Source organism: Chelonoidis abingdonii, chromosome 9, assembly GCF_003597395.2.
Source record: "Chelonoidis abingdonii isolate Lonesome George chromosome 9, CheloAbing_2.0, whole genome shotgun sequence".
Lineage (NCBI taxonomy): Eukaryota > Metazoa > Chordata > Testudines > Testudinidae > Chelonoidis > Chelonoidis abingdonii.
Window position 1 is genome coordinate 86659959 of NC_133777.1, and position 24434 is coordinate 86684392.

Below are 24434 nucleotides of genomic sequence, written 5' to 3' on the forward strand. Positions count from 1 at the left end.
CCTTCTGATAAATGAATTCTTTGCATCGATTTTCACAGCTGAAGATGTAAGGGAAATTCCCAAACCTGAGCCATTCTTTTTAGGTGACAGATCTGAGGAACTGTCCCAAATTGAGGTATCATTAGAGGTGGTTTGGGAACAAATTGATAAACTAAACAGTAATAAGTCACCAGGACTAGATGGTATTTACCCAAGAGTTCTGCAATTTTGCATTTGAGTTCCTTCAGAACTACTAACTGTAGTCTGCAACCTGTCTTTTAAATCAGCTTCTGTACGAGATGACTGGGGGATAGCTAATGTTGACACCAATTTTTAAGAAGGGCTCCAGAGGTGATCCCTGTAAGCCTGACTTCAGTTCCAGGCAAACTGGTTGAAACTAAAATAAAGAAGAATATTGTCAGACACATAGATGAACATAATTTGTTGAGGAAAAGTCAACTTGTTTTTTGTAAAGGGAAATCATGCCTCACCGTGGTACTAGAATTCTTTGAAGGGGGTCAACAAGTATGTGGACCAAGGGGATCCAGTGGATATAGTGCACTTAGATTTTCAGAAAGCCTTTGACAAGGTCCCTCACCAAAGACTCTTATGCAAAGTAAGCTGTCATGGGATAAGAGGGAAGGTCCTCTCATGGACTGGTAACTGGTTAAAAGATAGGAAACAAAGGGTAGATATAAATAGTCAGTTTTCAGAGTAGAGAGAGGTAAATAGTGGTGTCCACTAGGGGTCTGTTCTGGGACCAGTCCTATTCAGCATTCATAAATGATCTGGAAAAGGGGGTAAATAGTGAGGTGGCAAAATGTGCAGATGATACAAAATTACTAAAGATAGTTAAGACCCAGGCAGACTACAAAAAGTTACAAAACTGGGTGACTGGTCAACAAAATGTCAGATTAAATTTAATTTTGATAAATGCAAAGTAATGCACATTGTAAAGCATAATCTCAATTATACATATAAAATTATGGGGTCTAAATTAGCTGTTACCACTCAAGAAAGAGATCTTGGAATCATTGTGGATGGTTCTCTGAAAAGGTCCACTCGATGTGCAGCGGCAGTCAAAATTAAGCAAAGAGAATGCTGGGGATAATTAAGAAAGATAGTAGGACAGAAAATATCATGTTGCCTCTATATAAATCCATGGTACGCCCACATCTTGAATACTGTGTGCAGATGTGGTCGCCCCATCTCAAAAAAGATGTATTAGAATTGGAAAAGGTTCAGAAGAGGGCAACAAAAATGATTAGGGGTATGGAACAGTTTTCGTAAGAGGAGAGATTAACAAGACAGGGACTTTTCAGCTTAGAAAAGAGATGGCTAAGGGGAGTTATGGTTGAGGTCTATAAAATCATGACTGGTGTAGAGAAAGTAGATGAGGAAGTGTTTACTACTTCTCATAACACAAGAACTAGGGGTCACCAAATGAAATTAATCGGCAGCAGGTTTAAAACAAATAAAAGGAAGTATTTTTTCACACAGCGCACAGTCAACCTGTGGAGCTCCTTGTCAGAGGATGTTGTTAAGGCCAAGACTATAGAACTAGCTAAATTCACGGAGGATAGATTCGTCATCCATCCAGCTTTTGCCAGGATGGAACAGGCAATGGGTGTCTCTGCCTTTCTGTTTTGCAGAAGCTGGGCCTGGCAACGGGAATGGATGCATTGTGATTATCTGTTTCTGTATCATTATTCCTCTGGCGGCACCTAGCACTGGCCACTGTCGGAGACGCGCCTTTGGCTAGATGGACCTTTTCGTCTTGCCCAGTAGGGCATTATTCTTATATTCCTTTACTTCTGGGAGACAGAACAAGAAGCAATGGCTTATATTGCGCAGGGCTGTTTAGGTTGGACATTAGGAAAACTTCTGTCAGGGTGGTTAAGCACTGGAATAAATTGCCTTGGGAGGTTGTGAATCTCCATCATTGGAGATTTTTAAGATCAGTTAGACAAACACCTGTCAGGGATGGTCAAATAACTTCTCTGTCATGAGTGCGGAAATGGACTAGATGTCTCTCGATGTCCCTTCCAAGATCACCCCATTTCCAGGAGCTTTATTTCTCCTGTAAGAGACCTTCCTGAGGAAGAGCCTGTCTTGCACTCACACACAGTTTACATCTTACAACAGCACTGACCGTACCAACACTGGACCCAAGTCTGCTTTTCCTTCTCAGGAGACTCAGCACCGTCGCAGAAACTACTCCTTCTGTACCGCCCTTTATCCAGTTCCCAGGAGAACCACACAGCCACCCCTTCACTTGACTCAGTCACTCAGACTCATATTACACTTGTTGACTCCTCTACTGGCATAGTGAGGGCCCTGGATCAGTTACCCCCCCTCTTCGGAATCTACTCGACCTGTAGGAGTTTGGTCATGTGCCCGTCTCCCTCCCCCCCCCCCCAATTAATTTACTAATAACATGTATGCTAATAACCATCAGATCTACTCCTGAATCTGATGAGGAGGAATGTCTTTTGTGAGACTGCCCATTCCACTAGGCACAATCCACATCTGTTGCCCTGCTTTAGAACATGCCCACTGCAGACATTTGAAAAGCTAATGCCTGGTCATTATGTACTCTTTTTTTCTCAGCACCATGCTGTTGTGCATGCTTCCAGGGCAGGTGCAGCTGTTCTCCAGTCTGTACCAGATCTGTCTTCAGCACCCACGTCCACCTAATGTGGAGCATCCACAGGCACAAATACTCGAAGAAGGAGTGACTACTTACCTGTAGAGTAACTGCTGCTGTTCTGGATGTTTTGTCTCAATGGACACTCCACTTTTCTCTCCTTTCCCTCTATTTTGGAGTCCTTGCCATGCCAAACTTTGTAACTGAGAGAGTTGCATATATGCCCTCTGATCGGAGCACGAGGATATACAGGATGCAAGTCCAGACCCCATGGGCATTGGTACCAAAAATCTGATTGAAAGGAGGTATGCATACACACCTAGTGGAGCACCTTTAAGAACAAAACACGTCAAAGAATTTGTTACTGTAAAGGTAAATTAATCTCTGGTTTTCCAAAACCACTTCAAGAGGCTCACCAAGAGCTGGACATGCAGGAGAAACAACATAAACTGTTGAATACACAGCAACAACGGGCATGATAGCAGTGTCCATTAATGAGGGTCTCCTTGCGCCTTCTAAGGTGATCTGGCATATTCTGACTTCCATCCCACCTACCTCAAAGAAAGTGGACAGAAAATAGTAGGACCCTGCAAAGGGATTTGAGTATTTCTTTCAATGTCTGACCTCTGACTTCCTGGGGGTGCAGGTGATTCAGTAGAAATCTAAAGAGCTTCTAAAAATGCCCCTTGAGAGGAGGATTTGAAAAGATTGGATCTCTTTGGCGGCGAGATCTATTCCTCTACCTGCCTCCAAATGAGGGTGGCAGATTTATCAAGCTTTGCTCTCAAAGTATGATTTTTCTTCTTTGGGGAGACAAAGATGGACCTCTTGCCACAGGACCAGCAGGAGGAACTGAGAACCTTGATGGCAGAAGGACCGCTGATGGCCAGGACCTTCCTGCAAGCCACTCTGGATGCCTTGGATATGGTGGAAAGACCATGGCATCCACCGCTGTCATGAACCATGCTTCTTGCCTCCATCTGGTATCCTACAGTAGGTGCAAACTGCCACAGACCACGTCCTGTTTAAGTGGGCTTATCTGTTTGCCAGTATTATGGATGAAGCGTTCCACAGTCATAGGGACAGTAGTGCGATTCTTCAGTCATTGGACCTCTTCTATTCTCATGTTGCAGAGAAAACAGAGACAGCAGCCTTATTGCAACTGCAAATGCCAGATACAGTAGCACATGTCTGAGCCCCGGCACAGGAGAAGGAGATTCCACAGGCATCAATCATCAGCTCCGTCTTGCTCCATCCGACATGCATCAGAACTGGTTTTTGGAGGGAGGTACAGCGTGTGTCTGGAGCGCTATGAAACCTCCTACAGATCCTACTTTCCTCAACCTGTTGGGAACCTTTCTTCTTTTTTTCTGGAAGACTGGATGGAATATCTTAAGGACCCACTGGCCTGAGATTAGTAAGCTTAGACATATTCCATTTGGTTCCAGTCTCTGCCTACCCCCTGCTTCCTTGTCCCTTTTCAGGGACTGCTCTCTTGAGTCTTCTGGAACAGGAAGTGAACTCCTTAATACATCTTGGGGCTGGGGAGGAAGTACCCTCAGAATTCAAAAGAAGAGGCTTCTATCCCCTCTACTTTCTGGTTCCAAAGAAGAAAGGGTGTTGGGGGTTAATTCTTGACCTTTGAAGTCTCAATATCTTCATTCAGTGTTTCAGATTTACTATGGTTACCCTATTTGCTGCTATAATACTCTCCTTTGTTCTCTTAGACTCTCAGCTCTTGACCTTCAGGACCTGTATTTTCACATCTCTATTCACCTGACTCACAGAAAGTACCTTAGATTTTTGTTTTGGATCCTTCACTGACTTGATGTAAGCATGAAAAGGGATACATTTTTTTGAACTTGCCAAGGTGCCTCTTAGATTTAAAGCTGAAATCTAACAAACTAGGTTTGTCAGTTGGATAAGTGTTTATAGCCAGCGTAGAATGGAATGTTTTAGGATAGTCCCTTATTTAGTCCAGGGACTGTTAGCTTACTAATTTTTCTAATGCTGGGTTCTTGTCAAATCAACTTTTAACTTGAAAAGTATTTCTTAAATCAGGACACTTGCTGATTCTTCAACAAACAATTTATTAGTTCACCCAGAACCACGTTAGTATACAATCAGTAGTTCAGTCCTCGAACCAATCCTATTCAACTTATTCAGAAATGATCTGGAGAAAGGGGTAAACAGTGAGGTGGCAAAGTTTGCAGATGATACTAAACTGCTCAAGATAGTTAAGACCAAAGCAGACTGTGACGAATTTAAAAAAGATCTCACAAAACTAAGTGATTGGGCAACAAAATGGCAAATGAAATTTAATGTGGATAAATGTAGAAACACATGGGGAAAATAAACCCCATACTATACATAACAATATGATGGGAGCTAGATTTAGCTACAACGAGTCAGAAAAAGATCTTGGATTCATCATGGAAGTTCTCTAAGATGTCATGCAAATGTTGCGGATTAAGCCCAACCAGAATCCTTTAAGGAACCATTAAAAGGGATAAGAGTAAGACTGAGAATATATATTATTGCCCTTGATATAAATACAATGTACGCCACATCTCCGAATCAACTGCGTAGCAATGTTGTCTCCTCAACTCAAGGATAGTACTGCACTACTAAAAGTTCAGCAAAGAGCAACTATAATGATTGGTGGATGGTTTGGAACCGGGTCCCATCTAGAGGAGAGATTAAGAGCTAGGACTCGTCAGCTGAAAAGAGTAGACTAGGGTGGATTATAGACGGTCTATTACAAAACTCATGAGTGATGTGCGAGAAAAGGGATTAAGGAAAAGTTTATTTACTTATTCTCCATACAAGAACGAGGGTCACCAAATGAAATTAATAGGCAGCAGGTTTAAAACAAATACAAGGAAGTTCTTCACGCAGCGCACAGTCAACTTGTGGAACTCCTTACCTGAGGAGGTTGTGAAGGGTAGGGCTATAACAGCATGTAAGAGAGAACTGGATAAATTCATGGTGGTTAAGTCCATTAATGGCTATTAGCCAGGATGGATAAGGAAGGGTGTCCCTAGCCTCTGTCTGTCAGAGGATGGAGATGGATGGCAGGAGAGCGATCACTTGATCATTGCCTGTTAGGTTCACTCCCTCTGTGGCACCTGGCATTGGCCACTGTTGGTAGTCAGATACTGGGCTAGATGGACCTTTGGTCTGACCCAGTACGGCCGTTCTTATGTTAGAACTCAAGTGTAGACATAGCTACTGTTCTGGGTGTGTGCTATACACACAATAAAGTCTTTCAAGCCATTATCTCAGACTGTAGAGTTGAGGCTCAGCAATTACACCAAGAAACAATGGAGATTACTAATATTTCTTATTACATTAACTTACAATAGTCAATTCAGTCCTTTAGTACCTAACACATTTATCACACTTCCAAGGATGCTCTTGTCTTTAAGGCATTTTTAAGAGTGTGCTTATTACTGTTTGGATGGATTTGTCCAAAAAGGGCAAGTTTAGAATATCAAAAGCAATTACTTATGTTTTTGTAGTCTATAGGTATATGTATTTGCTAGGTAAGACATAGGTATAAGTTAAGACAGTAACGCAATGTGTCTACAAACCTCAAGGCCTGCAAAACAATAGTTTAGCTAAACTAATCAAGGCCTAAAAAGCCTTAGGACAAGCAGCTAACCAAGAGTAACTCTTGATCAGAAGCTGGGAATGGGTGACAGGGATGGATAACTCAATGATTACCTGTTCTGTTCATTCCCTCTGAAGAACCTGGCATTAGCCACTTTTGAAAGATAGGATGCTGGGCTAGATGGACCTTTTGTCTGACCCATTATGGCCGTTCTTGTCAGAAGATAGAATGCTGTAATGACTAAACTGCTGATTGGTAACCATAAGATGTACTTGTTGATGCTAGCTTGAGATATTTTAAGTTAGTAACATAAGCAGAAGTCCAACTGTAAGAATGCCATGGTAACTAATTAACATATATGCTAATAAGCTTGAAGTAAAAGGCCTAGTAACTTATGGGAAAAGGACACTCCAACCTTTGTGGGGTGTGAAAGTTCAAATAATGAAATGGATCTGAAACCTCTAATGAATATGCATCATGGGCATCAGCATAACCCGTTGTAAAAGCTATATCCTGGCCTACGGGCCTTGGGAGACACCAGGATGATACCTGATGATGGTGATGAAGGAGATAATGACTAACAATGGGTTACTGCAAAGGATGGTGTGAGTAGATGGATGCTCAGATGTTCATTTTATATCATCTCTGGATTGAAGTGTTTGTGATTTTTCCGACCTGCTAATAACTATTGCAACCAGGAAAGGTTTTTCCTCAGTGTGTGATGCTCCTGTGGACATTGGGCTTCCCAGATTGATAGTAATTCTAATAAATTTGGGCCTGATCTTGGAATGAAATCCTGCCAAACCACAAAGTGGTTAATTAGGGATTCTTAAATAATCAATATAACTAATATACAATCAACAGATCAGGCAACATTGTTTTCAGTCTCTCTAATATACTCTTAAGTTAGGCAGCAGTAAGCATTTTATTTCTCTTGTAACTTTTTTTTTTACTTTTATGCCTTATTACTTGTACTCCTTTAAAATATCTCTTTTTAGTTAATAAACTTGTTTTATTGTTTTAGCTAATCGAGTGTGTTCAAGTTGAACTGTCTGGGAGACTCCATTTGGTGTAATAAGTTGTGTGCCTATTACTCCCATAAAGGAATAACAGATTTCACATATTTGTACTGTTCAGGAGAGGGCTGGGCAGTACAGGCCATAGTTTTCTGGAGAAAATCTGGGACTAGGGGTCACCCTGCAGCATAACCAAGGCTGGTAAGACTTCCATGCTGGAGGCTGTGAGCAGTCCAGGTTGGAGACTACAGCAGCAAAGCATTGTAAAGGGCACGCAGGTTACAAGGTAAGGGTAACCCAGCTACTCATTAGTCTGGATTGTACCCTGCTATGCCAGGAGGTAACCCTCGTTAACCTGTTTCCTTCAATTCCTTCCTACTTCATCCTGGCACCTCAATTTCATGCTTACTGTGTTAAGTCTTCGTTTCAGACTCATGGGAACCTGTTCGTTCCTCCACCTGTCCTTCAAGACATCTTTCCTCGTTGTAGTCACTTCAGCCAGGAGAGATAGGGAGGTAGATGCCCTCATGTCTAGCCTACTGCACAGTGTTCTATCCAAACAAAGTTATTTTGCATCCCCATTCTGTTTCATCGGCGTTCCAAATCCCTCAGGACATCCAACTACCAGTCTCTTACCCCAAGCCTCACTCTTTAAGGCAGGAGGCCAGTCTCCATACTTCGGATATAATTAGAGCTCTGTCTTTCTATCTACACAGGACTACACCCTCCAGGGTTTCTCCCAGGCTCTTCCTCTCCTTTGCTGAGAGGATGAGGGTTCACTCTTATTTCCACCAAGAGACTACCTAAATGAGTTTTGGGGTATATTCTGGCATGGTATGCATCCTCTGGTGTACACTTCCTCCTAAAGTCACTGCTCCTTCCAGAAGGGCTCAATCAACTTCCATAGCCCTCCTTAGGCAGGTATTAATCAAGGACATTTGTAAGGCAGCCCACTCATCCCCCATGAACATGTTCTTATAGCATTATGCCTTAGTACAGGCCTCCAGAGCAGATGCAGACTTTGGTGAGGCTGTTCTATCCTCTGAACTGAATCTATCTTCTCAGCACCCTCCTTTGCATTGTGATGTGGCTGAGGAATCTCCTCATGTGGAGTGCCCATAGGATAGTAACTCCAAGAAGGAGGAGGTTACTTACTATGAACAGTAACTAGAAGGCTTTGAGATGTTTTGTTGCTATAGATGCTCTGCTACCAATCCTCCTTTTCCTTCTGCTTTGTAAGTTTACCGTGCTTTGAGGTTGAGAAGGAAGTGGAGTGGTGCGGTCTGCTCCTTCCCATATGTCCCCGTATTGGAGCACAAAGAGGCATACGGTGCAGGCATGGACCTGCGGGTACTGCTAATGAAAAAATCTTCAGGCAAGAGTATGTATGGTTGCACATATGCCCTCAGGTGGAACTTCCATAGGAAGCAAATATCTTAAAGAATTCCAGTTATTGTACAAGGGAACTGACCTCTCCTCACTCACATGGAGCTCATCCAGCACCTTTCTGAGTTAGGGGTCCCTCTCTTGGATCTGTCCAGACTCTTGGGCTGGATTGATGTATTCAGGTTCATGTGATACGAACACGATCTCCTCTTCTCTCAGAGCTCTTATCTGACCTCTAGAGACCCTCCATCAACATACAGCTTCTGTCTCACATAGACTGACCTCTCCTTTTCAGGAAACTGAAGAGCCCGTAGTGGATTGCCAGGAGAGTGAGACAGACATCTCCCCCTCCCGAACAACAGGGGGCTCGTCACTGACCTCCGGGGACCTTGGTGACATCAGCTCCCTTTCATCCAAGGTCTCAAGTCTCCATCGTACATCTAGTGGAGCCAGTAGTAGCCTGTCAGCTACACATGGTGGCAGTAGCTCAGGGAGGGGAACTGGATCTTTCAAAGGGAAGGTCAGCGGAATGGAAGCTGGAGAGTTTGCCTTACCCAGTGGTCGAGGAGTCCTAGGAAAACTGAGGTGCGTATAATGTCTTGAGGAGAGAAAGGCAGGTGCTTCCTTGAGGAGTGGGGCTAGGGTAGGGTTGCCAGTTTTGTTTGGATGTATTCTTGGAGATTTCATCACATGACATAATATTTAATGATTAATCTTTAATTCCTGGAGACTTCAGGCCAATCCTGGAGGTTTGGCAACCTTAGGTTGGGGAGAGGGTGAGCTGCTAAGTCTCATGAAGACAAGTGGACGGTGACTGTCCGAAGGGTGGGGTATTGCATACATTTCCTGGGAGGGATCTGATTTGATATATGGAAAAGGGAAAATCTTCTGTGTTCTTTTTTTTTTTCCCAACCCCTCCTTTCTTCCTGAAAGGACAGAATTTGCCTCCCTTTGGTGCAGTGCTTCCTGTAGGCTTCATGAAACTCTGCCAGCAAGATGGCTGTCAGGCAAACTTCTCACCAGAAATCGGGGACACAGAAATTTGGAGGGAGTGGATTTGCTGATGGTTTCTTCTAGGGCAGTGAAATAATCTCTCTTAATTCCCTAGCCCTAGAAGAGGGGCTGGCCAGCCAGGGTCCCCTCTCAGGGCCAGTCAGACAGGAGCAACAGCATGTGAGGAGGATGAAGACGCAGCACTTGGCAGCCGACAGGGTGGGAAAACACCTCTTACACCCCGTGGGCGAGGGAGAAGGGGCCGCCCGCCATCTCGAGCAACTGGAACAAGGTATCCTGGAAAAGTAGGGTGGAACCGGGTCTCTATTTTGAATGAGCAAATAGGGAACAGGTGGCTGCATATGATTGGAGGTGTGGGTGAGAAGGGGCTCAATAGGGAACTGCAGGGATGAGCAGAGAGGTGGCTGGTTCATGGTTGGTGGGGGAGAAAGGAGTGGTTGTGCAAGTACCCAGCTTGGGAAATCTTCCTTTGATACATAATAGTTGCTTTCTCTGCTCCCCATGGAGCTCACGTTTTTTTTTTCTCTCCCTTTCCCAGGGATGCAGCTGGGAGTGGCCTGCTAGGGGTGGAAGATATCTCGACTACAGTGTCACCAGAGGAGAAGCCCTTTGTGCGCATTGTGGTTCACCCACCAGATGGTGGGGACAGATTTGATGCTGCTGGCCCTTGCACTTTGCGCCGAAGTGACTCTCCGGAAATTCCCTTGCAGGTGGTGGCAGGTCCCTCGGACAGTGCGGACTTATCCTCTGGGAGCAGCTTTGTGGGCCTGCGAGTTGTAGCCAAGTGGTCATCAAATGCCTACTTCTATTCTGGGACAATCACCCAGGATGTTGGGGCAGGGAAGTACAAGCTGCTCTTTGACGATGGATATGAGTGTGATGTCTTAGGGAAAGATATTTTACTCTGCGATCCCATTCCACTGGAAACTGAAGTGACTGCCCTCTCTGAGGACGAGTATTTCAGTGCAGGTAACAACCACTGTGCTCCTGCAGCTCAACTCCTCACTTCCTCTCCGGTCTGAAAAAGGCGAGTGGCCTTGGTCCAGGTCACTGAATCCAGCAGGAGCTGTCTGCTGGGAAGAGGGTGCCTGGCTGTGGGGTGGGGTCAGGAGCATAACATAAGAATGGCCACACAAGGTCAGAGCAAAGATCCATCTAGCCCAGTATCCTGTCTGCCAACAGTGAGTGCCAGGTGCCCCAGAGGGAATGAACAGAACAGGCAATCAAGTGATCCACCCCCTGTTGCTCATTCCCAGCTTCTGGCAAACAGGCTAGGGACACCATCCTATCCTCCATGAATATATCTAGTTATTTTTTTAAATTTGTTATGGTCTTGGCCTTCGCAGCGTCCTCTGACAAGGAGTTCCACAGGTTGACTGTGCGTTGTGTGAGGAGTCAAAGATCTTGTCAGTAAACAGTTCTAATTTGCTGTCTTGTCAGGTGTGGTGAAGGGACACCGGAAGGAGTCTGGAGAGCTGTATTACTGTATTGAAAAGGAAGGCCAGAGGAAATGGTACAAGCGTATGGCAGTAATCCTGTCCTTGGAACAAGGAAACAAGCTTCGGGAGCAGTTTGGGCTGAGTCCATATGAACCAATCACGCCTCTGACCAAGGCAGCTGACATCAGCCTGGGTAAGAGCTGTTGGAGGGCTTCCCAAACTGCATCCAAACCATGTGTTACTCCAGGTGTGAAGTCAGCTTATGGTTCTACTGGCAATACACTGACTTTGCTAGTCATATTTTGTCTATTTGCAGCCTTGAGGCATTGCATGATATCTATAAGAATTCAGTTGGAACTGACCCTGGACAGGCCCTAATTAAGCATGGATCATGCTTCTGCTGCTTCTGCTTTCTAGTGGTGCTCCAACAGCACTGTGTGTGGTCGCTGCACAGGTATGATTCACCTAGAAGGAACAGATGCCAAGAGGGGGAGGTTATTGGAAGAGAGGGAGCTGCAGAGGCATCTGTAGTACTTGCCTTAGCTCAATGAAGGGATGCCATATCAGCCCTCTCTGAAGGCAGATAAGGAAAAGTCAGTCTCATTGGGAGTGAACGAAGACACAAGATGTAGGAAAGCTGATTCTCTCCCGCTGGGCCAGGAGATGGTGTGTAAAGCTCTGTGTGCTCTGCGTATGAGGCTGTCTATCACTCTGGGATGGGTGATGTTTGTGGGTTTGGTAAGGGGAAGCGGGAGATGGTTGACTGGCCGCTGGCTTACTGTGGTTTAGATAACCTGGTGGAGGGGAAGCGGAAGCGACGCAGTAACTTTGGCTCACCTGGCACTTCCAGCAGCAGCACTACACCCACTCGCAAAGGACTAGAGAGTCCACGTGTTGCCCCAGGCCTGCTGTCTGGGAAGAGGAAGCTAATTGCCTCCGAAGATGAGAGATCCCCAGCCAAACGAGGGCGCAAGTCTGCAGCAATGAAACCTGGTAAGAACCTTCCATTCTGCACTAAACAAACTCAGGGGCTGCAGGCTTCTCTCCCGGCATGTGAAAATAGATTTTTTTTTCCCCCTGTCTCCTGAGTAAATATGTGGAACCCGCAGCCCCTGTGTTTGAGGCTATGCATCTCCCTGGATATGTAGAGCCTCTTTTACCTTGAATGAAAGGATTAAAAATAAGCTGCAATGCTGTCCCAAGTTCTGCCCATCCAAGATGTGCTTTGCAGAGTATTGTTCAGATGTTAGGGATGTAATCATTCCTCCCCTTTCTTGTATGTTTTGGATCAGCACTGAAATACCTAACAATATTGACATTTTGATTGACATTACTAGACTTCAGAATTAACACTCATGGAAATGAATGGGACAGCTGTCAATTTTCTGAGCTATTGTTTCAGGCTCTCTGCCCGCTGTAGCAGACGTTATTATGCTAGATACACTCCAGTTATCTTCTGAAGATTCTTTGCAACCATGAGGGCAAGAAACTTTTTTTTTTATTATTCTGGAGCACAAGGTGGCATCCACCAAGGAAAGTACCAGCATGGTGAGCCATCTGGAACAGCCTGAATTTATCCCTGATGCCATTGCATTGGGTGACCCGATCCTGGGGATTTCACAGCCGTTCCTTCTCTCCACAGGGGCTGTGAGGGCAGGTGAATTTGTGAGTCCTTGTGAAAGTGGAGATCACACAGGAGAGCCCTCGATGCTGCAGGAGCATCATGGGCCATTGCCCCACAACAAGACCCTCTTTCTGGGCTATGCTTTCCTTCTCACTATGGCAACCTCCAGTGACAAACTGGCTATTCACCAGAAGCCATCAGATGGTCCTGCAGGCAGTAGTGAGGAAGAGGAAGGTGAGATGAATCTTCCCCATTGTACTTCCAGGTGGAATCCTGTAGGTTTAGGGAAAGGGGCTGGGTGGTATCTGCTCAGGCATATATCCAAATTCATGTTGTCCCCAATTCTTTACTGTTTATCCCATTGTGTGTTGGGCCCTTCACAGAAATGAGCACAGACCCAGTCTCTGCTTCAGGGAGTTTAGCCAACAGTGAAGGATATGTCATTAGGAAAGGGGAGGCATGGATAGCTCAGTGGCTTGAGCATTGGCCTGCTAAACCCAGGGTTGTGAGTTTAATCCTTGAGGGGGCCATTTAGGGATCTGAGGCAAAAATCTACCTGGGGATTAGCCTTGCCTTGAGCAGGGGGTTGGACTAGATGACCTCCTGAGGTCCCTTCCAACCATGATATTCTATGAGAATTATGGTAACAATCGCAGGCTCTTCAATCAGTGAAGGAAATGAAGGTGGTGTAGCAGCTGGCATTACTGGCAGATTGCAGGAGGAGATATGGGAACAGAGTCTCTCTCAAATACAGGATGGGGCTGAGTGACTTAGGGCTTGAAAGCTGGAACAAGAGGCTTGAACTTGCCCTTGGCAGATACAGTGCTAATGTGCATGAACTTGATTTTAAAAGCAGCTGTTCAGATTCATGGGTTACCTAAGTGACCAGTTTGGCCAGAAGTGTACTTAGTTCTCTGCTGTATCTCCATGAGGTGCTCTGTGTCCTCACCACATGTTCCTGATATTAGAATCTTCGTGGGGTCAATCTGTCCCTCTCTGGTGGGCTGAGGGCATGGGCTGTGTATAGCTTAGGTAGCCAAAGCTTTTAGCTCTCTTCTCCTCCTGTTCTAGAATTCTCAATTCCTTACAACAAAGAGTACACAGCATTGCAGCTGCGAACTGGAGCCGGCTACATCCTGGAGGACTTCAATGAAACCCAGGTGAGGACATGCAGTCTGATTGCCCGAAATTTATTCCTACAGAAATGGTGAGAAGCTGAAACTATGTGAAGGGAGGGCACTACCCTGGAGAGTGGTTGGAGCAGTATAGAGCAGGACAATTGGAACCATGTTGTGATGGGTGGTGTAAGTAATGTTTGTGTAATGCCTGGAAATCTTGTGGGGAGAGATGGGTTGGATGATAGAGTGGGGCCCTAGTCTGTGAATAAGGCCCATGCACCTTTCTCTTCCTCTTTTGGGCGTCCCACAGCATTTGATGCTCTTGATCAAAAGCAGATGAAAGTCACTGATGACAAGTGCAAGGTAATTCACATTGAAGAAATCCTTTAAGCTGCTCTTGCACCTTACTGGGGTCCAAATTAACTTATCAACTTGGGGGAGACCTGTGGATTGTTGTGGACTGCTAAGACTGTTGTGAACAGAGATTGAAAAAATTCAGACTGTTGTTTAAAGAGGAGACAGAGGAGATGTGATGAGGAGCTCAAATTCACTGTCTGTCTCCTTGATGTCTGTATGACACCTAAGGAAATCGAAAGGCAACAAATTTAAAATCAATAAAACAAATTATCATAACAATTGTCTGGTCTGGAGACTAACTAATTCAGTTAGCCATTCCCGCAGAGTGTTTTGCTTCTATGCCACCATCCATAGCGTCTCTAGCTAGCTCTGCCTTATGAAGGGAAATAGGCTACAACCCCATAGGTGCGTTGGGCAGTCCTCCTCCTTTCTCTGCGCCTCCCTCCCCACCAGAGCTTAGAACCATCAGGAATGCCCTTAGACGCTTTTCCTCTCCCTTGACCTCTGCTGCCTTAGTACAGTCGGGCAACAGGCAGCAGTGATCTATATCAACAAGCAAGACAGGACCTGCAGTTCCTCTGTATAGGCAGAAGCCACCAGAATCCTCCTTTGGGCGGAAAAGAAACCATTCTCTCTCGGGACAGCCTATGTCAAGGGCAAGTTCAACACCCAAGTCAATTGGCTCAGCTGCTGTACTCTTTCCCCAGGGGAATGGGAACTGAACAACAGGATTCTCCCTCTAGTGCTTCTCAAATGGGGCTCTCCCCAAATAAATTGGTTGCTTCCAGCAAGAACAAAACATTGGATCTCTTCTGCTCCAGGCGCTGGAATCAACAGCCTTGAGGACAGATGACTCCCCATTCAGCTGATCTGACTTTCATTCCTCTGCCTCTTCTCACTAGAGTTGCTAGGAAGATCATGTTGGAGATGGTCAGGGAATCCCCAGAAGCCCTTAGCTAGCCTTAAAACTCCTGGATCCCTTGAATCCGAAAGTGTCTGAACTCCTTGGGAGCTACCTCTTTTGAAAGATCTCCTGATGAAAGGCCCAATGAAATACAAAGATCCAGACAGCTTCCAGCTTGAGGCTTTGAAACTTGAGGTTAAATCTCCAAATATTTGGATACTGTGATGCCTCTCTGGATTTTCCGGAAAAGATTCCACCTTGAGTTTAGAATATCTTTAGGTCCTGTATCACAGCATGAGGTGGTCCTTTAACAGGGCTGAGGGCTCAGCTGCACCGGAGTTGGCCTTCCTCCCCATATGGAGCCAAAGAGTCAGGTGACTAGGAGCAGGCCTGCTGAGGGTGTAAAGAGAGGAGCCCTGGGAAAGACAGACTACTGGTGAACAGGTGTGTGCTCATACTGTTTCTGAAGAGGCCAAAGAGGGCTGCAGTATGGAGAAGGCATGCTGTTGCTAAAGGAGTACAGAGGCAGGGTGAAGAGACAACACCAGGAAGAATGGTGATCTGTTGCTCCTGTTGAAGGAGGACCTGATGGAACATGGGAGAGCCAAGCTGAGAGGGACTGCTAGGAATCAATGTTCTTCGAAGGGTAGGAGGCCAGCTAGGAAGGCTAGTAGTGTAGGAAGAGGCCCTGGGAAAGAGTGCAAGTCCTTTTTTGTTTGGTTACAGGGACAGGAAGTCCCAGGGTGGGGAATCATTGAATAGGTTGGGCCTTGGGTTCCCCCATACTGCCATCTTATGAGATGAAACAGTGATATTAAGGAGAGGAGTGGTAGACTGACAAAAGCCCAGGAGGGCCATAGCTCACCTCAGAAGATTTATTGGACTTTAGGAACCTGGAAGGGGTGGACTTTTCAGGCTTAGCCAGATGACCAAGTCACCTTAACCACCTGACATCACAGAAGACTGAGGGAATATACTTCACATGCGATGCCTAAGTGGATGGCTAGTGGAGTATAATCCTGCAGGGAGCAGCTGCACACCTCTCCTCCTGCTCTCTGTGCCTCCTGAGGGCTCTTAGTTGCACTCCCCCCCCCCCCAAGAGTTTTTATGGAAGGATACTTCCTGCTGCCTCAGTAGTACCAGGCTCTGAAGCTGTTTCTTTGCCTCCCCCACAGTGTAACGCGGCATATCAGTGTCTCCTGATTGCAGATCAGCACTGCCGAACCCGGAAGTACTTCCTGTGCCTTGCCAGTGGAATTCCCTGTGTATCTCATGTCTGGGTCCGTGACAGTTGCCATGCCAACCAGCTTCAGAACTACCGTAATTATCTTCTCCCAGCTGGCTACAGCCTCCAAGAGCAAAGGCTGCTGGAGTGGTAAGCACTGAGTAACCAGGATCTGAAGGCATAGGTAGGGTTAAAGTAAGAGGGTTGTTATGAGGATAAATACACTAGTGATTGGGAGGTGCTGCACTACTGTGATAATGGGAATCACAAGTACCTAGATAGAAGGGGGAACATAACTCCCTGTTTTCTCCCTAATGTGTGGGAGCAATACTTTGGGGTTGTGCAGTGAGCAGACCATTTCCTGTGACAATCTGCCTTTAGCTCTGGACACAAGAAGAAGCAAAACTGAAGTAAGGAAGAGAAGAGCAGCTGGAGCTATCTAACAGAATTCTCTAGTTGGGAAGGTCTGTGTCTATAGCAGACACTCTCCCCACCCATAGGACAGAAATTATTCTCTGCTCCACGTGATCCTGGGCTCCATCAGAACAAGGACTTTTGAGGAGCAAACAGGTTAAATATATGCAGTTAGAGGGAGCTGTATTCCTCACTCTAGTTTCTGGAGCAGATTCTAGAATCCCCCCCTCTCCCCCCCCCCCGCCAGCTTTCACCAGCCAATCTCTTTTGTCCCCTCTGCTTACCTCCTGTGCTTCCATATTCTGGGGCCAGTGTTTTCCAGGTAGTAGAAAAAAGGGAATTCTGAGGAAGGTCGAACTCCAACAGCATGAGTGAAGGGAAATTAGTTAAAATCAAGGACAACTTGGGGAGGGCCCCATGGAAGAGACTTGAAGATGTCTGAAGCAAGTGATTTCATGAGTGAATGAAGAAAGGGAAGAGTGGACACAGGCGCAGATAGAGCCTTTTTTTCAGTTCCCAGAACATTAGAATTACTTGGTTTGACAGGCCCCAGAGGGGTTACCCAGCCCATGAAAACTAGATGTATTGTAAAATTTGAATTACAATTGTAGTCAATTAAGGAAAGCAGCAGGTGTTGGCTATGGACTTGAGTAAAGCAGCTGACAGCTTATCGTATTCCTTGAGATTGGCTGTGTAGTGGATGCAGCAGAGTTGCACAACAGTATCTATTATATTAAATATTAATCTGGTAAGGGAAAGGTTAACATGTTAGTTGGACTAGCAAATACATACTAAGCTGAGAGGACAGAAAAACACAGAGGGAATTAGAAAGAGACTTATTTCCTTCATATTTCCGAGGAGATTCTTTGGGGAAAATGCAGCTAATACATCTGGGGCAGAAATAACCCAACACTCCCAAATACTCACTGGGCAGGAGAAATCTGAAATGCAGGAATGTGGGCTTGCAATGAGATATGGCAGTAGGAGGCCTGCAATTTTGGCTTCATAAACAGTGGCATCTCTAATTTTAGTTATCCTCTTAATTGAACAGGGAAGTGACAATCCCTCTGTATGCAGCTCTAGTGAAAATGCACCCAGGATATTGGGTACAGCTGCAGGCACCTTGCTACCAGAAAGATCTTAAAAAATTAGAAGAGAACACCACAAGTATACTTTTGTTCCAGCAATTCCCTCCAGCCATTGCTTTTCTCACCCCCACCCATCCCCCGTCCTAACTGAGAAGGGACAGTGGCATTGCAGCTAAGGCATGGCCTGGAATATGGGAGATCTAGGTTCATTTCTCAGCTCTGCCATAGATTCATCATGTGACTAAGCAAATCAGTGTCCGTGCCTCTGTTTCCCTATCTGTAAAAGGGGTTAATACTTCCTTACCTCAAAGGGCTGTTGGGGGGATAAAGTTGATGTTTTTGTGGCATTCAGATACAAGGGTGCTGAGGGGTCATTTAACTAACCAGACAGGCTACCAGAGTAAGTGATCCTAGAATTGCGTTACTGTTTTGAGTCTGTAGGGATCTGCCACTTCCACCCTCCTCTTGTTCCTTTTCCAGGCACCCCCGAGAGAACCCCTTTGGTAACCTGAAGGTTCTTCTGGTATCAGACCAACAGCAGAACTTCCTGGAGCTCTGGTCAGAAATCCTTATGACAGGGGGAGCGGCATCAGTTAAACAACATTACTCGAATGCCCAGAACAAAGGTACCCACCAGACAGAGAGCTTCATGTGTGAATCTCATATCCAGTAGTTGGGATTTCAGTGCCTGTGCAGTCTTGTGTGGAATTCAAATGATTTAGAATTGACTTGATCAGGGGCTTAGGCTGCTGTAGGTGAGAGCAGGGATGGGGTAGCAGACATAGGGCTGGATAACTGGTAACCCTCTGCCTGGATAAAATGGGTAAGTCTCCACTCTTCCACTGACACCATTTGGGAGTGAACTTTTGCATGCTGCAATAGTTCAGGTGGTGGTCCAGTCTGCTTTTAGAAAGGGAAAACTGGGTCAACAGTTGCTTCCCTTCTGGGTCTGCTGTCAAGCAGTGAATCTCCTCTCCCTCCAGTCCCTCTCCAGGAGAGGGAGTGAGGGTGAGCTATGGAGCTCACCTAGGATGTGGAACCAAGCAGCTGCTTGTTCATCTGCCAAATGGCAGCCTTGTCTTTTGATCTTCAGCACTTGAGGCTCCATCTGAGCTCAAGACTCGATGTGGAGTATTTTTAACTTTACAAGACATAAAATTTTCTGATTAGGGTTGCTGGACCAGTGAGACTGTGCATCTCTTTACTGCAGGGAGAGAGGGAGGAGTCTTTTTTTTTCTTTTTCCCCTGACAATAGCCTGTGTCCTGCTCCCTGCAGATATTGCTTTGGGGGTGTTTGATGTGGTGGTGAGTGACTCGTCCTGCCCAGCTGCTGTCCTGAAGTGTGCGGAAGCATTACGTCTCCCTGTTGTGTCGCAGGAGTGGGTTATTCAGAGCCTCATTGCCGGGGAGAGAGTTGGCTACAACAAGCATCCAAAATATAAACATGACTATGGCCCCTGCTAATGCCACCCTGTGTCCTGCCCTCCCTGTTGGTGTGAAGACTGTGTTTTTAATCAGGTTTTAAATGTCTGTTACTGGCCACATACACTGTATATAGTTTTATTTGCTGGACTTTTATGATGGAAATAAATGTTGAATCTCTTGTGGTAACACTTTTTCCCCCCCCCTCCTATGAGCCCGTGACTTGGCTTCTTTCGGGGGCGAATACTGGATTTCAGCTGAATTTCCCTTTGCTAAACACCTTGTCACTTTCCCACTTGCTTTAAAGGTGGCTACCAGGTCTAAAATATCAGCCCAAGTCAGTCCAGAACAATGAACTAAATGCCTTAATTGACTGTGGGAGCATTTACCCCACAACCAAGTGCCAGGTCTAGTGGGAGGCACTGAGTATACTACCTTGCTGTGTTTGTGCACGGGTTAGGATGTGCATGTCTCTTGCTAAGCAGCTTGGATTTGCTGATGTTGCTCTCTTTGCAGGATGGATTTGAGATGAAAGTGGGTGAAGGTGTGCTTGGCACTGCTGCGATCATGGAACTCTGGGTAGAGCAAGTGCTATCTTGCCTGCCTTTCTGTGACTATTCTGGCTACTGTTTTCTAGCATGCATACTAGAGTCTGTGCAGACTGGCATGGCTGATACCAGAGAAGGCACATAGACACTGGGGACTATTTATCTGTGTTAGAAGTGCAGGGCAGAGCAGAAATTTGGAACAGGCAGCAGTGTTTGAAGGGTTAAAGTTTGAAGGGTGGCAAGCAGTTAAAAAAATGAACTGTGATTAATCACTTTGAATTGCACTGTTAATAACAGAATACAATTTATTTAAATATTTTTGGATGTTTTCTATATTTTCAAATATAGGCTCTGGGCTAGGGGTGCAGGGTTCCAGCTCCTCCTCCCCACCATGGCCAGGCTAGGGCTCCAGCCACCTCCTGTCCATGCCTCCCTTTCTGCATAGAGGTATGTGATTAACACATTAATTTTGTTTTCAGTTAATCACAGGCATTAAGAGCAAGTGACAGCCCTACTTTTAAGATTCCAGGTACGAGGCAAGGCCTTTCCCCTGCAGGAACAGTACAGCATCTGGCCCCCATCACACAACCAAGCAGTTACCAAACAGTGAGACACAAGCCTTAGCCAGCTGCACTCAGATATCAAGAACTCATAGTCCATAGCTGGCAGAAGGCTGTAGGTACAAAAGAGGTTGAGTAAACTGTAGGGCTGTCAAATGATTAAAAAAATTAATCTCGATTAATCACACTGTTAAACAATAATAGAATACCACAAATATTTTTGGATGTTTTCTACATTTTCAGATATAGTGATTTCAATTACAACACAATACAAAGTGTAGACTGATCACTATTATTTTGATTAAATATTTGCACTGTAAAAAACAAATTGTTCAATTCACCTAACACAAGTACTGTAGTGCAATTTCTTTATCGTGAAAGTTGAACTTACAAATATAGAATTATATACAAAAATCCCCTGCATTCAAAAATAACAATGTAAAACTTTAGCGCCTACAAGTCCACTCAGTCCTACTTCTTGTTCAGCTAATTGCTCAGACAAACAACTTTGTTCACATTTGCAGGAGAGAATGCTGCCTGCTGATTGTTCATGTCACCTGAAAGTGAGAACAGGTGTACTTAGACCTAACCACACCACCACCTTTACCTCTCCTTGGGTTAAGATAAATTCTTTCTTCACAGAAAGAACGAGCTTGCATACTTCTCCCTCTTGCTCAAACAAAGACCACTGTGCATTTGCACAAACCTTAGGCTGCATAGACAGTTAGCTGCCTAATCTGGCATTACAGCAATGTACACCTACAACCCAATTCCTGTGATTTCTTCCTGCTGCATCAGACATACCTGCAGATTTGTTTGAATCTGAGATCATGGCAACTGTAAAAGAATTTATTGTACAAACTGAACCCTATGCATACAGTTGGATCCTTTTACCATACACAGACATTTAGTAGTATACTTATCTCTCTGTGCTTCCCTCGTGGCAAAGGTTAACAGTTTGGCTGAAGAGGTAGGAGGAGCTCTGATCTTGCATTTCCTCCTCTTCAGAAAATGACACCAGGCATGAAGTACAACAGGGATACAGAAATGCCACAGGAGCCTGTGCTTACTGCTATGTTCAATGAGTGGAATGGCTCCCTGCAGTCACTAGGAGCACTGACTGCATGAGACATTCTCCCCATTTTAGTTTTTTCCAGAAGATACTGATATCCTAGCAATGACTGAATATAAACAGCTATTGAGAAGGATTTGGCCAGGAAAATGCAAATTCCCTAGGAACAGAGTTAATGGCCACATACATTCACTGCAGCAGCAGTTGTTGTCCTTGCTGCATCTTGTTGTGCACTAGTTCTCAGCCAGAAAAATGAGTCTCAGTGCTCAAACCCCAAAACTGCAAGAGAGGAGGAAAGAGACACCATTAATTACATACCCTAAGAAATTCCCTCCATGCAAGTGGGTAGATGGCTCCAGTGATCAGTGAACACCACATGGTGGGTAGCTTTCATTGATCCCAAAGTAAATGTACAGTGAGGAAGAAGTAGCTACGGTGAGTGGCACTAATTCAGACCCACTGGCCCCATCACATGGCAGCACTTTAGTCCATGTAATGCCCATTTGAGCCTTTTGATATAAGTAATTTTGGGCCCTGATGGAAAATTACCAAGTCCTCCCACAACAGAACCTCTGAATAAAAATCACCAAGAATTAGTTAATCCACTTGCTTTCAGTAACCTCAGAAAGCAGAGCTGCTGCTACCACCACGCCTGATGCTCTTACGGGCTTCAGTGCTGCATATTCCTACCTGCCCAAGGTCCCACCAGCCTGGGTGTAGTATTTGTTGTAGTCCAGGCGGAGCAGCAGCTGAGCCAAGTCAGAGTTTATCTGATGGTTGCGAACGCTGGAGAGAATCTTGAAGAGGAGAGAGGACTGACGGCTGAAGCCCTGCAAGTTACAGAAGATCAGAACAGGAGGATGCTAAGGTTACTGTCGCTTTCTGACCCTCACTGCTGCCAAAACCATTTTTCAAGGACCTACAGTGATGTTTCCTTTCAGATACAAGTGGCCTTTAACAGGAACATGACACTGTGCCATCTCCACTGTAAGGTAAGCTAGCTATTTCCCCCATGACATTCTAACAGGTTTCAGAGTAGCAGCTGTTAGTCTGTATCTGCAAAAAGAACAGGAGTACTTGTGGCACCTTAGAGACTAACACATTTATTTCAGCATGAGCTTTCGTGGGCTACAGCCCACTTCTTCAGATGCATAGAATGGAACATAATATTGAGGATATATATACATATATACACACATACAGAGAGCATGAAAAAGTGGGAGTTGTCTTACCAACTGTGAGAGGCCAATTAAGAAAGAAAAAAACCTTTGAAGTGATAAACAAGATAGCCCAGTACAGACAGTTTGATAAGAAGTGTGAGAATACTTACAAGGGGAGATAGGTTCAATGTTTGTAATGGCTCAGCCATTCCCAGTCCCTATTCAAACCTAAGCTGATTGTATCTAGTTTGCATATCAATTCCAGCTCAGCAGTTTCTTGTTGGAGTCTGTTTTTGAAGCGTTTCTGTTGCAAAATTGCCTCCCGCAGGTCTGTCATTGAATGACCAGACAGGTTAAAGTGTTCTCCTACTGGTTTTTGAGTTATGATTCCTGATGTCAGATTTGTGTCCGCTAATTCTTTTGCAGAGAGATTGTTCGGTTTGGCCAATGTACATGGCAGAGGGGCATTGCTGGCACATGATGGCATATATCACATTGGTAGATGTGCAGGTGAATGAGCCCCTGATGGTATGGCTGATGTGATTAGGTCCTATGATGATGATTAGGTCCATGACATTCTAGTGTTTGATACAACAGGGTGAAAGTACAGACCTTGAGACTCAAAAGCAGGAAGGAGGAGAGGACCTGGATGGACAAAGATTCACCTTTACCAGGATGCTCAGCTGTGCAGCTCCACGCTCATCCAATGAGCCCAAATTCTGACTGACCAGAGAACAGAAACTGTGACAGAGATCTAGGATTTCATTCAGGCAATGGAAAACCTGCAGAGAGAGTAAGTCATAACAAAGCAATTTTAAAATTAGATGCCAAAAACAGAGCCAATGAGAGGGCATTTTCCCACATTGGTTCATTGGGTCTTGCTTGACCTGACTATTTAAAAACAGCAGGAATATCCTATGAGGAGGAGAAACGTAGCATAGTGTCATTTTCTGCCCTCCCTCCAATACCTTTTATAAATTTCAACTTCTTCCACTTTCTCACCCCTTCCTTTCCTTAAAGCCATGAACAGGGAGCCCACTACTTCTACACATAACCTCTTTTAAAATTAGGACACTTCAGCGCTGTAATATGGAATATTTTGAATCAAACTTCTCTTATTTAGAAAGATGATAATGTAAAATCATACTAATAAAGTTGAAGGGACGCAGTTTACATGTAGTCTAACATTTGAGGGTTTTGTACAAATGAGACATGCTGCCACAATTTAAAATGCGAGCGAAAACAATTTTTAAACAAACAATCTACTGCAGGTGTTTGAAACACAAACGTAGCAATAAGAGCCTGAAAGATTTTCATCCAAATTGAAACACAAAAAGAAAACAGCATAAATAGGGTCACTGACTTTTAAAATTCACTTTTTACAATCTGTTAGGGAGTCTAACAGAAAAATATTAGGGGGATAGATATGATTCCCTGCTGAGTCACCTAGCAAGGACTAATGAGCTGAAAAGGAGACAAAGGAAGACTTGGGTATGAATAAGCAAAATGATCTGAAAAGGAGACAAACTTGGGCATGAATAAGCAAAATAAGAACCTAAAAACAGCCAGACTGGGTCAGACCAAAGGTCCATGTAGCCCAGTGTCCTGTCTGCCAACAGTGGCCAGTGCCAGGTGCCTCAGAGGAAATGAACAGAACAGGGAATCATCAAGTGATCTATTCCCAACTTCTGGCAAACAGAGGCTAGGGACACCATCTCTGCCCATCATGGCTAACAGTCATTGATGAACCTATCCTCCATGAACTTACCTAGTTCTTTTTTGAACCCTGTTATAGTCTTGGCCTTCACAACATCCTCTGGCAAGGAGTTCCACAGGTTGACTGTGCAT

General features: G+C 45.0%; 2 protein-coding genes across 10 annotated transcripts in view; one reads left to right on the forward strand and one right to left on the reverse strand.

Moving 5' to 3' along the window:
- Nucleotides 1–20112, forward strand: part of TP53BP1 (tumor protein p53 binding protein 1) — a 71085-nt gene extending 50973 nt beyond the window's left edge. For 2 of the 7 annotated variants that reach the window (XM_075069779.1, XM_032768651.2), the window contains 10 exons: nucleotides 8937–9226; nucleotides 9750–9926; nucleotides 10194–10624; nucleotides 11096–11287; nucleotides 11884–12087; nucleotides 12737–12952; nucleotides 13790–13878; nucleotides 16273–16472; nucleotides 18305–18450; nucleotides 19101–20112. In XM_075069779.1, coding sequence (XP_074925880.1) covers nucleotides 8937–9226; nucleotides 9750–9926; nucleotides 10194–10624; nucleotides 11096–11287; nucleotides 11884–12087; nucleotides 12737–12952; nucleotides 13790–13878; nucleotides 16273–16472; nucleotides 18305–18450; nucleotides 19101–19288 — 2133 coding nt within the window. In that variant the 3' untranslated portion in view covers nucleotides 19289–20112. Of the gene's footprint in view, nucleotides 1–8936; nucleotides 9227–9749; nucleotides 9927–10193; nucleotides 10625–11095; nucleotides 11288–11883; nucleotides 12088–12736; nucleotides 12953–13789; nucleotides 13879–13920; nucleotides 14023–16272; nucleotides 16473–18304; nucleotides 18451–19079 lie in introns of those variants that run through there. The other 5 variants (XM_032768650.2, XM_032768655.2, XM_032768653.2 and 2 more) reach the window with 4 other exon arrangements.
- A 1077-nt stretch (nucleotides 20113–21189) lies between these two features.
- Nucleotides 21190–24434, reverse strand: part of TUBGCP4 (tubulin gamma complex component 4) — a 54999-nt gene continuing 51754 nt past the window's right edge. For 2 of the 3 annotated variants that reach the window (XM_075069780.1, XM_032768622.2), the window contains 3 exons: nucleotides 23252–23368; nucleotides 22117–22256; nucleotides 21190–21705 (listed from right to left, as the gene is read on the reverse strand). In XM_075069780.1, the coding sequence (XP_074925881.1) occupies nucleotides 21693–21705; nucleotides 22117–22256; nucleotides 23252–23368 (270 nt within the window). In that variant the 3' untranslated portion in view covers nucleotides 21190–21692. The remainder of the gene's footprint in view (nucleotides 21706–22116; nucleotides 22257–23251; nucleotides 23369–24434) is intronic. The other variant, XM_032768623.2, reaches the window with a different exon arrangement.